General features: G+C 30.7%; 2 protein-coding genes across 3 annotated transcripts; both read left to right on the top strand.

The window, feature by feature from the left end:
* The first annotated feature begins 11 nt into the window (after positions 1–11).
* On the top strand, positions 12–2846 carry LOC134238591 (uncharacterized). The gene is made up of 5 exons (XM_062720713.1): positions 12–302; positions 602–877; positions 1595–1981; positions 2272–2379; positions 2773–2846. The coding sequence occupies exons 1-5, from the start codon at positions 239–241 to the stop codon at positions 2829–2831; spliced, it is 894 nt and encodes a 297-aa protein (XP_062576697.1). The 5' UTR covers positions 12–238; the 3' UTR covers positions 2832–2846.
* Positions 2847–7435: 4589 nt separating this feature from the next.
* LOC134238607 (uncharacterized) lies at positions 7436–11547 on the top strand. 2 transcript variants are annotated; one of them, XM_062720739.1, is made up of 5 exons: positions 7436–7911; positions 8249–8485; positions 9920–10321; positions 10996–11082; positions 11387–11547. In XM_062720739.1, the coding sequence occupies exons 1-5, from the start codon at positions 7851–7853 to the stop codon at positions 11470–11472; spliced, it is 873 nt and encodes a 290-aa protein (XP_062576723.1). In that variant the 5' UTR covers positions 7436–7850; the 3' UTR covers positions 11473–11547. The 2 variants fall into 2 exon arrangements, with proteins under 2 accessions (XP_062576723.1, XP_062576722.1); XM_062720738.1 differs by having other exon boundaries at positions 11378–11547.
* The last annotated feature ends 532 nt before the right edge of the window (positions 11548–12079 follow it).

The raw sequence follows: 12079 nt of genomic DNA, 5'->3' as shown, positions 1-12079 counted from the left end.
AAAGAAACATTAAATTTAGTGCATATCCAGGGAATCATTACACCCGTATAATACATTTCTGCATCAAAACGTCCGGACCAATTCATAAAACAACTCTAACAAGCCTTGAAGGATTTATTAGCGAGGTTAAAATGTTCCATACAACAAGATGCCGGGCAGGCGTCCAACGGAATTCTTGGTTTGGAGTGTGACCAAATGGATCATATTTGATTGAGCTTAACATAGAACTGTGAAAAAAATGCACAGAGTGATAGTGTTTGTTTACATTTTGATTACCATTTTCTGCACGTTCCCTTGCAAATGTAAGTAAAATATGGGTCTTTTGATTCATTGATAACCGGCGTAATTATTGCAGTGACGAGAAATAAAACCATTATGATTCATTGATAACCGGCGTAATTATTGCAGTGTCAAGAAAAAAACCCATTATGATTCATACATAACCGGCGTAATTATAGCATTGTCAAGAAATAAAGCCATTTGTATTTTGTGCTTAGATATCTTGTGAAATAATCAAAATGAAAGTTAATCCTAAAGTCAATTTTGAATACTTGAAACCATGTAAACATTGAAAGGATTGGCTTGATATTGATCATTTTAGGCGGAAAGAATGACACCTGTAGAAATTTCAAACGTAGACACATTCTGAAAATGACGTGTAACAATGGCGGGAAACTTTTCTTACCGGAAGTGGTTGGATTCTATGGAAAAGACTGTGGTCTTTGTCAGGGACAGTCGGCACAACTCCTCACACATAAATACAACTGTTCCTGGAGAAAACGCTGTAAAATCAAACTCAACAACAGGCGTATGGTTACAGGCTGTTATAGGAACATGAAGTCTGTGAAAGTTTTGAAAAGTCCATGCATCCAAAATGGTGATTAGAAAATTATATCACTCTTGTACTGAAAACGAAATACGGAGGATAATCTCTGTAAGGTCAGAATACAAATATTCTGGTAATTGGATAAATAAAGATACAATCGGTTCAGTGTGAATGAAGATAACATAATTTTTTTTCTCATTTTTCACTTCATTTCTTCTTAAACTTAAAAGCATTTTACATTTAGCACGACAGACGCGTTCATAATTTCCTTACAAAGACTCAGAAAAAATTCTTGTGATACAATTTAGATTTTCTTTATAGCAAAGTTATAATGTTTATTAAAAAACTTTTATGAATTACTTGATGTATGAAAACTAAATAATTATGCATTGTGGAAGAATATGAACGAAAATTGTGAAGTTTTAGGGAGAAAATTAATGAACTGGCTTATCGCGATCATTTTTTAAGTAACCCAAAGGAAATATCATTATTGCTAGTTAACACCCTTTGAAAAAGAAAAAAAACCTGATGTAGTAAGCATGTATCAAAATTTGTTTTAAAAAAATTTAGCCATAAGATACATGTGCACAATCATATCGATAAAAGGACATTTTGATTGAAATGAGGTGTCCATGTTGCCTTAATATGTAATTTTAAATGATTCATCTTAAGATTAAAAGATGAATTTGAGAGTGTATTTTTAAGTCCCATACTGATTACCAAGCTGTTCAACGCATATCATTCAGTTTTTTTCTCCCTCTTTTTTAGGAACTAAAATATATGATTTAATCACAACAAAAACACTTCATGGAAATAGTCCTGTGTACTACCTTCCTGAAACAACAATCATCGTAAGAAGTCATCGAAATTTTCCTTGGAATTATAGATATCTAACAAATCATCCTCTTCATCGTCTCAGATTCAATATCCGGATGGAAAACATCGGTCGAAAAATTGTGCTTTCTGTTGTTCATCTCGACATTCACTCAGCTACAGACAAAATATACGTCATTTACAACAAGGTTATAAACATTACAAATGAAAAGGATCTTGAAATAGACATTGACAACATCTCATACTTTGATATTGAGTTGAACTCTACCTCTTTTATTTCGAATACAGCCAGAGCCGACGGATTTGTGCTGTGCTTGAAAAGTAAGAATTCAGTTTTTCTCCAGAGTACTTCTTAAGAAGTGAAAGTTAAAGTAAATTTTATCTTAAACTTAAAAAATATAAAGATTGAATACACATCAAAAAGAATGAAAATAATGCAGAAAATCATTATCTGAATAATTAATAATCTGGATCTATATATGTAGATTCATGTTTATTTATTCATTTTCAGCTTTTCATTATTGATATTTGAATTGAACCATATCTTTGTGAATAAAATGTATCGAATAATGTTCAATGTCGTATTAAAGAGATCATTTTATTTTGCATAGTGATGAATAAAACGTCCCAGAATTTTAATTCAATTTGTGAAGACGTCATCAGATATGATCAACTACAAATTTCATTGCTCAAATCATCTTTTAGGAAACGTATAAAAGGTAAAGATTTAAGTTTCTCATTTAAATAATTAACAACTGTTGTATAACGGTAGTGCATGGAATTTTTCCCAAGAAAACTTTTAGGAGATAGCTGTTCGATTTGTTACCAATTTTGTGCTGGTTATTTGCAATTAAAACAAAACGTTTGCCTTTCAATAGATTTATCACTTTGAGCAGAGTTGAAATAGCATAGAAAACTCGAAATGAAAGTTTACTTATGCGTAAAATTGTCAGATTTTCTATATTTTTGAAAACTTGTTAATTTTATCTTATATTATTATTTATATTATTGAGAATTATTTATATCCACTTAATAAAAAAGTGTTTTCAGGAGAAGGGGGACAAAAATAATTTTGTGTTTCAATAATGGTTTTTACATTTAAAATACTCTAGGCAAGAAGGGACGAAGGTGTTGCCGAAGAAAAACCAGTGCAAAGAGATTTACAGCTTAACTTTTTTCTTACTATTTATCTTTTGTTATTTGTTAATCTCGTTATAATAAAAAAAAATACTATTAGTATTGTGTCTTTTTTCTAACTCTCCATGCATGGTTCTTTCACGAGTAAACAAGTTAAATACTCTTGCATCTATTTCACATCCCAGTCCCACCAAACCAGCATGAAAAAGTTTTAAATATTTCGTCATCGTTGTTCTTGAGTGATTCAAAAATATTAATCTCAGGGCTTCAACTTTAATTTTAATCAAACTGTATTACAAAGCGGGAGGGTATAATTATAGTGATCGGGATGTCCATCCGTCTGTCTCTCCGTCTGTACGTCCGTCTGTTACGCTTTGGGGTACCCATCTCTTATCCGCAACACCTCTTTTACCACTGAATGAAATTTAATGATACTTTCACAGAATCTTTGTTATATAATGCCATTGCACATCTCCTATTTTACTTTTTGATCGGACACATATTTTGGGTTTCCCAGAGCAAAACATGAACACGGCCTTTTTTCTTAAATATCAAAAGGTATCCATCTCTTATCCGCAACTCCTCCTATACCACTGAATAAAATTTAATGATACTTTTACAGATTCTTTATTACATAATGCCATTGTGACCTCTTATTTTACTTTTTGATCTGACACTTATTTCGGGTTTCCCAGTGCAAAACATGGACTTTTCCATTATAACCATATGGAAGGCGGGGGTATCATATAGGTGTCACAACAGTATTAATTTCTGCTAAATATTCTTACCAAAAATGCGCAAGTTTGAGTAGATGTAACTAATTCAAAACAAACTTCTGAGAAGTTTTCTGTTCAGATCTTGTAAAACCATTCTTTATAAAGATTTTAGTACCAAAAAATACATAGCCATCCAGCAAGGCACGCAAGTTTGTTTCGGTCGAAGTCGAGCAGGTGCTTGAAATTCTAGTCCAGGGCCTAATCACTCCCCACTCTTGACAGTATATAGAAAAATCAGCACGCCCTAAATTTTAATAAATCTGGTCAATACAGGAAGTTTACATGATGTTTTTCATCTCATAAAAAAATTCAGCTCCAATCTCGTATCAAAATGCCCGAATCGGAAGGGAAGATTCCGGGATTATTTTGTATTAACCATGATTTGACGTGAACCAAAGTGTAATACTGTTATGACACCTGCATAGTGAGCTTCTTGCTCACAGTATCTCTAGTCTAATACTGTGTTATGGATGACCCTCTACTATGGCAAGTCAAACGTTGCAATATTCGATCTTTTCCATTTGTATTGTAAAATTTTTCATTTGTATTGTATAATGTTTATTTGTATTGTATAATTTTCCATTTGTATTGTATAATTTTTTATTGATATTGTATAATTTTTCATTTGTTTTGTATAATTTTTATTTGTATTCTATAATTTTCCATATATATTGTATAATTTTTCATTTGTTTTGTATAATTTTTATTTGTATTCTATAATTTTCCATTTGTATTCTATAATTTTCCATTTGTATTGTATAATTTTTCATTTGTATTCTATATTTTCCATTTGCATTATATAATTTTCATTTGTATTGTATAATTTTTCATTTGCATTGTATATTTTTCATTTATATTGTAAAAAAATCATTTGTATTGTATAATTTTTTATTTGATTTCTATATTTTCCATTTGTATTGTATAATCTTTCATTAGCATTGTATCCGAGGGATTGTTTATTTTGGTTTGTTACGAAGTTCCCCCCCCCCGGTTCCGACGCCTATGAGAGTGCCTCTTTACCTTTTTTTGGTTGGTTTAGCCCCTTTTTTCGATTAGCCCCCCACTTTCAATTTGCTTCCGACGCCCATGCTGTGATCTGTTTTGGTTTCCGTCTCGGAACAGATCACAGTATAGGCGTCGGAAGCAAATTGAAATAGGAGGGGGGGGCTAATCGAAAGTGGGGTGGGGTGGGGGGCTAAACCAACCAAAAAAAGGTAAATCCAAATTTTTAATGCCTATATAATGTCTACTTTTGAAAAAAAAAGTCGGGGGGGGGGGGGGGTTAAGCCCCCCTCCCCGGTTCCAACGCCTATGCGACAGAGTGCAGAGACATCGGCCGTTATAACTGATTAATCAGCGTGGCCCTTTACATTACTGGTCACCTGTCTGTATATCGAGGATCAGACAGGCAAGCCAGTCTATGCTCAGACTGGATAACACGTGTAAACTTCCCGGAACATATATCTCGGGTATTAGCAAATCCGATATATGATTAGATTAAACCAATGAAATCCTTCGTAACAAAACCAAAATAAACAATCCCTCGGATACAATGCAAATGAAAAATTATACAATACAAATGGAAAATATAGAATACAAATGAAAAATTATACAATACAAATGATTTTTTACAATATAAATGAAAAATATATAATGCAAATGAAAAATTATACAATGCAAATGAAAAATTGTAGAATACAAATGGAAAATTATACAATACAAATGAAAATTATACAATGCAAATGAAAAATTATACAATACAAATGGAAAATTTTACAATACAAATGGAAAAGATCGAATATTGCAACGTTTGACTTGCCATACTCTACGGCCTCGCCAAATTTTTCTTTGAACATTATGCAGAATTTTCCTAAAACCCTGAAAATAAGCCGCGGCTTATTTTAAGTTTTGGTAAGAAAATGGGGGCTTATTTTCAAAACCGTCTTATTTTCAAATCACGGCTTATTATCAATACAAAATACTGGTAATGGATGAGAACATTATCACAGCTTATTACCAATACAATAAATTGTAATTAATATTTTGAGAACTATTTGTTCAACAGTTTCTAAAAATAAAATATCCAGGTCAACTTCTGTAAGAGTTAAGTGCTCCAGTGTCTTTAATTCCCTTTTTAAAACAGTGAGCTTTTAGCAATGACGACTGCTAGACGAACTCCTACTCCAAGAAAAAGTTAGAATAGAGAATTTAAGCTTAGGGTAAAGCTTTAAAATAGAAACACATTTAAGTTTAACTTCTTTCCTAATGGCATTGTCATGACTGACTTATTTTCAAAACAGGCTTATTTTCGGGTAATTTTCTATGCAAGAAATAGGTGGCTTATTTTCAAAACCGGCTTATTATTAAATCCGTCTTATTTTCAAGGTTTTAGGGTATCTTATGGTGAACCAGAGATATTTTCGAAACACCATCACACTATGCCTTGATCAATTGGTATATAAGTGAAAGAAAAACAATTCTTTATTTTTTGCCGGTCATGGTAGCCTAGTGGTAGATCGTTCGTTTCGTGATCAGGATGCCCATTTCGATTTTCGTACACCGCTCCGCGTCAATACTAACGTTCCTTTCTCAAGTGCACGGCTCTAGATTAAGTGAAAAACTCAATCAATCGATCAGGCATCTTGGTTTCAACTCTTGATTTGACATTAGTACTAAGTAATGTTTTACTGGGATTGCCAAAATTGTCGCAAACGTTTTACATCATTTTACATATGAAGTGCTAAATCATATATCAAAACTAGAGGTACTGTGAGCACTGAGCTCACTAAATGATACCATCCGCCTCCAATTTGATTATAATGGCAAAGTTCATGTTTTGCTACGGGAAGCTCGAAATAAGTTTCAGATCAAAAGGTAAAATAAGAGGTACACAATGACATCATGTAACAAAGATTCTATGAAAGTATCATTAAATTTTATACCGTGGTATAGGAGGAGTTACGGATAAGAGATGGGTACCCTTTAATATAATAGAAAGAATGGCAGGTCAATGTTTCACTATGGGAAACCCGAAATATGTGTCCATTAAAAAGTAAAATAAGAGGTGCACAATGACACTATGTAACAAAGATTCTGTGAAAGTCTCATTAAATTTCATTCAGTGGTATAGGAGGAGTTGCAGATAAGAGATGGGTTCCCAATAGTGCAACAGACGGATGGACGGACGGAAGGACAGTCGTACAGACAGACGGACGGACACCCCGATCATTATATAGCTTCCCACTTATCTAACGGGGGATATATAATAACATATGTCCCAGTTTAAGTTTAACCTTGATCTTGAATAATTCCTCATTGTAGGTAATGTAGCACTTTCTTATCTATTACAGATGGGTGAAGGTTATATTGCACTTCTTGTATGTTACAGATGAATAAACATTTTACATTTAATCAAAGTATATTAAAGATTTTATGTTTTGTTGAATTGTTGAGTTGACCTTTGTCCTGACCTGGAAATTCATAAATTGACTCCTGATGTGGTTAACCCTTTTATGCATTAATGAAAAAAATATATCCATGATATCCGAATTATTAAGTTAGTTTGTTGACTTTGTCGAATACAAGAAAATGAGGTACATTTGGCTCATTCTTTGTTAAATGAGAAGGTGAATTATAAGTGATAAATATAATTCAAGAATTCCTCTTACAATTGTGTCTGACGGTATCGTTTTTGTGGGTTTTTTTTCAGGGCCATGAGGGTTTTGTGCATAAAGTACATTTCAAGATGTTAAATTCAGCATATGTGTGTGTAGAATTCGTTCAGATCACGAACGATTCAAAAAGTTGTATAAGATTTTTTTCTAGTTCCTTTTTTCAATTCTTTCACCGCTGGAGTAAGCAGACGTGTTACAAATGACGCCTTTTTCTGATCCACATTCTACAGTATACTACAAAATTACGTCATTTTCTTCAATGGATTGTAGTAACACTTAAAATTAATATTATAATGGTGTGAGTATTATGTCATTTCAAAAGCCAGCTCTGTCCATCCATAACTGTCTAAGGAAATCAAAACCGTACATACACCGTGATTAGCTAAGGACGGACGGAAATTGTCTGAAAATGTTCTCCTGTCATTGTTTACAAGTTCGTATAAATTGAGCTGAGATAATTAAAAGCAACAAAATCCTATGTTCTCTAGGAATTAGGAATTGGTGTAGCCTGACATAATTGAATTTAACATAGTAATTTTGGATACGATTTTTAATGTGCAGCGGAACATTTTAAAACAAGCTCAAGTATCATCTCTAAAACAAATGACTATGCCTGCATTGCCAGTTTTTTTGCTACTGACGTTTAGTATCTTTATCATAACAGGTAAGAAATATAATATATATAGTGTGATAATCAATTTTTAGTTGTAAAATTATAAATGACACAACATTTAGCGTTTTTTTTTTAAATTGCCAAATAGTTTATAATATAGTTAAAAATAAAAAAATAATAATAATAAATCATGCATCATTGCATTTCTTTATTTCAAATTTTACAAGTTAATGATGATTATTAAGTTATATAAATATCATTTGGAACTTTCATACAAATGCTCATTTTTAGGAGTGCATACTGTTGAGTATTATTGAATAATGCATTCACATTAAAATAGATTTAAAAAAAAACATTTTATCTTTAAAGTTTTTTTTTTTATTTACAGTTGAGACAAAACAGAGAGAGTTATCTGTCGTGTGCACTAATGGAAGTCAACTGATACAAGTTTCTGGCTACAAGAGCAAATATTTCAAGACAGACAGTGTTGAGTTACTAGATGACTCTTTCAGGACCTCGCCAATACATTGCATGTGGAAAAAGAAATGTACAATTAAGATCAGGCGAAAGGGATTGAAAAGGAGGAAAAGATGGTTTGAGAAAAATATGCAATGTCTCAAAAAAGGTGCCGCATGTTTTTAAAATCTTTTAAAATAATAAATACCCGTTTCAGCCACCATGAAAAATAAATAAAAATGATAAAATAAAAAAATCGGCGTCTATATGCCTTTGACAAAATAAAATAAAATCAAAAACATGTACTGTTGCTTGAAATCATTGAATTGAATTTTTAGATGCAATGTCGTTGTTTTTTTTTTTTTAAGAACATGAATTGAATTATTAAGTCAGGTTTGTTTAATTTTAATAAATACTCCACATCTTATTAAATAATACAAAGAAAATATGTAACTTTTTATCGAGAAACTTAAATAAAACAAAAAAAAAAAAGTAATTCCAAAATAACTTATTTCAATAATTTCTAATTTTATCTTTTTTTAAAAATCTTATTAAGTATATCTCCTTCTTTCATCTTACAAAGATGCAATTCTAACACGAAGTTTAATTGTAACGCGTGAATAGAATTTTCAAAGTCACCAATAAGTATATTTTAAGAGTTTATATGTCTTTATTTATTTGTTTATATTAAATACCAATCCTTCTTAAGGTAGGATTCTTCTCACATTGCTTGTATTTAAAAATTAATGAAATTTTCACAGAATCAAGAGGACAATATCACTAAGTGATGGTATCAGCGAGATTAAATTTGACCGTTTAATATTAGAGGCAAGGTCAGGTCAAGGTCATTACCTTTTTCCTAGACATAAAGAACAAAAAATTACTGTTTCCAATCATGCGATCCCTACTTGTAATTCAAAAGATTGAATATTTTTTTTTTGCATAAAAAGATACTACCATATAGGGCCTATAAGATGATAATACCAAATTAAGATGGATATTTTAAATAAAATGGATATTTGCTAATCCGAATTTCCTCTACTTTTCTTAATTTTTTAGGATTTATTAGTTATTTTTATATGCTTCCTATATTTAACTTTTTCCAATTTTCACATATAGTAAAGTCTTCACATAAAGGTACAAAATGATACAAAAACTAAAAGTTTTGATCGTTTCCTAAGAGAGAAATAACTCTTTTTACGGATTTTTGGCTCAGATTTGTACTTAAGATTTGAAGCATTTAAAAGCCAGCATAGTTCTAGCATGTGTGAAAAATCTTATTTATTTGATATATTTTGAAACTTTAGTCCCTTATTATTAATCTAACTTACATTTGAAAATTTTGTCTAGTCTTTGACTGTGTAAAAATTATAACTAAATTCAATGTTCTATAATAATTTTGAGAAGCAGAAAAGAAGATATTTTCATACGCCATCATTCCGCCAAAAATATAGTCCCTGCTGGTTTTCAAACGCAGTTTACCATTTCTATTATATTGTGATGAGGATAAAATAAAATCCCTTACACCTAAATATATAAGACATATAAGCAAATATACTTGAATGTTTCATCTAGTCAGAAACACTGTTTTACATCTTCCTAGATACAAAGATCTACGATCTGATCTCCAAAGAAGCATCCAAACCGAACAGGATTAGAGAGTTGGGAGAACAAACAACTATTGTCCGAAGTCAAAGCAATTTTCCCTGGAATTATCTATATTGCTTCACTGATTTAATTTATTCTTTACAGTTTAAAACTTATCAAAAACACATTAATTCGACACTGGCACTACAGATTCTGTGGTCCGACGTTAATACAAATAACGGCGATCAACTGTTTGTTCAGCATGGAAACGTTTCTAAAAACATAACAAGAGGATCTGGATATCTGGAAATTGCCATTTCTGATCTGAAGCATTTAAAATTGATTTTTAAAACGAATTTCATGACTCATGAAAGTTGTATGGACTCTGGATATAGGGGCTTTCTTATCTGTATGAAAAGTAAGATTTTTTTTCTTATCTTGCGATTGATTGAAATATGTTATTAATAATGTCCGTGGAAGAGCTAAGTTTACATACTAGTATTTTTATATTACATAATATAATGCTTGTAATAGACATGTGTATATCAATTTATAGCAATGAAATGTCTCAGAATGCTTTATTTTTAGGTATTCAATGTACGTACAACGACCATATTTGTACCTAATAAATGAATGATCCGATGTTTTTAATCATGGTAGCTTTTTAAAGATGTTATCAAATAAAAATGTTTCACTAAAGGAATTTACGAAATTTTGATTATTGTCCAATGAATCGCACCTTGAATTTTACATTGAAGTCTATGGGCAGCGCATGTTTTTATCGGATATTGTAAAAAGTAATTTGAATTTCAAACAAATCTTTTGTTGAAATTATGCATAAACTCCCTCTTTATTAAACTACAAAATAAAATAAATCATTTATTGGTTCATTTCACTTTATCGTTATCTAGCAATGCGTTTTTTAACTTGTTTAAAATTATTTAAAACTGTTTAAAATCCCTTCATTATACTTTGAATACCTTAAAATTAGCATAATTTGATTTTGATCGATAACGAAATATTTAAGATTTAATTTAATGTTCATGGGGAAAGAACGATATGACAGGTGATTATTTTATGTAAAAATTTTAGTTGTAAGAAGTCTGCAGAACAATTCGATATGTGATGAAGTGCTGGACAAAGTTGGCGCTCAAACTTTGATCAAACAAAGTAAAAGAGGTTAGCACATATTTATTCTGTTTATATGATTCTTATTTTAGAACGAATGAAAAGGTCATAAAATTAGTATAGAATGTACTCGTCGTAATGTATTTTATTTCAATTGAACAAATTCATTTTCATAGACTCGAAGTTATGTGTTCATATTGATACACATTTTGAAGAATTAAACAGAGCTATTGATAACTGTTGTTTTTAGCATAAAATAAAAATTATTTTAGCTATTATTTCATGTGAACAACCATTTTTTTTTTTTAAATATAGCAATTGGGATAACACTAATAATTAAAATCAGCTTTTGTAGGTAAGAAAAAATGGAAAAGAAAAAGAAGAAAGAAAAGAAAAAGGAAGAATAAAAAGAGCCAAAAAAGAATTCAATTTTGTCGCTAAAAACTTCTGAAAGTATTCGCCCATGTACCATAAAAGACATTAATTAAGTGTTCTGTTTTACTTAACTTGAGTCATTCATTCTTTAGGTTTTATTATTAACGAAAAAGTCACCTATATCAAAAAACTTTCTCGGGGTTTTATTATTATCATTTTTAATTTAACGAAAAAGTCACCTATATCAAAAAACTTTTTCGGGGTGGGGGAAAGAAATTATGACTGTTTCCCACAAGATTTCTTTCACTATTTTTTGTTCACTTTTTACGAGAGAATCAATAATAACCGAGTTTACAGAAAGAAAAGACACTATTTTTTTTTCGTTTTACTTAAAACAGCTTATCAAAATTTTAAACACTCGAAATATAAATTATTCTAAAAAGACGTCGACTTTGCGGTCTAATACATGGATCCATACAATTTCTTATTTCTTTACATCAGAAAAAAGCACAAGACGAAAACACCATGTACAAGGTAGTGTGGTGTTGGTGTCAAAAATTTATCGAATAAAAATACATTTATTTTATATTGTATATAAATACAATTAATGTAGATATTTTTTCTGAATGACAAAGTAAAGACTTTTCCTATTTTTTTTTTATTTTTTTTTTGA

This window comes from Saccostrea cucullata, unplaced genomic scaffold (genome assembly GCF_032062105.1).
Source record: "Saccostrea cucullata isolate Sc308-1 unplaced genomic scaffold, CSIRO_AGI_Scuc_v1 ctg63, whole genome shotgun sequence".
Taxonomy (NCBI): Eukaryota; Metazoa; Mollusca; class Bivalvia; order Ostreida; family Ostreidae; genus Saccostrea; species Saccostrea cuccullata.
This window is presented reverse-complemented; position numbering and strand designations above follow the sequence as displayed.

Excerpts from the sequence above, each read along its gene's own strand:
- LOC134238591 (XM_062720713.1), top strand. The coding sequence starts at position 239 with ATGCACAGAGTGATAGTGTTTGTTTACATTTTGATTACCATTTTCTGC. Across the intron at positions 1,982-2,271 it reads ATTTGTGCTGTGCTTGAAAA|TGATGAATAAAACGTCCCAG; the intron begins GTAAGAATTCAG and ends TATTTTGCATAG. Across the intron at positions 2,380-2,772 it reads TTTTAGGAAACGTATAAAAG|GCAAGAAGGGACGAAGGTGT; the intron begins GTAAAGATTTAA and ends AAAATACTCTAG.
- LOC134238607 (XM_062720738.1), top strand. The coding sequence starts at position 7,851 with ATGACTATGCCTGCATTGCCAGTTTTTTTGCTACTGACGTTTAGTATC. Across the intron at positions 7,912-8,248 it reads TAGTATCTTTATCATAACAG|TTGAGACAAAACAGAGAGAG; the intron begins GTAAGAAATATA and ends TTTTATTTACAG. Across the intron at positions 11,083-11,377 it reads GATCAAACAAAGTAAAAGAG|CTTTTGTAGGTAAGAAAAAA; the intron begins GTTAGCACATAT and ends AATTAAAATCAG.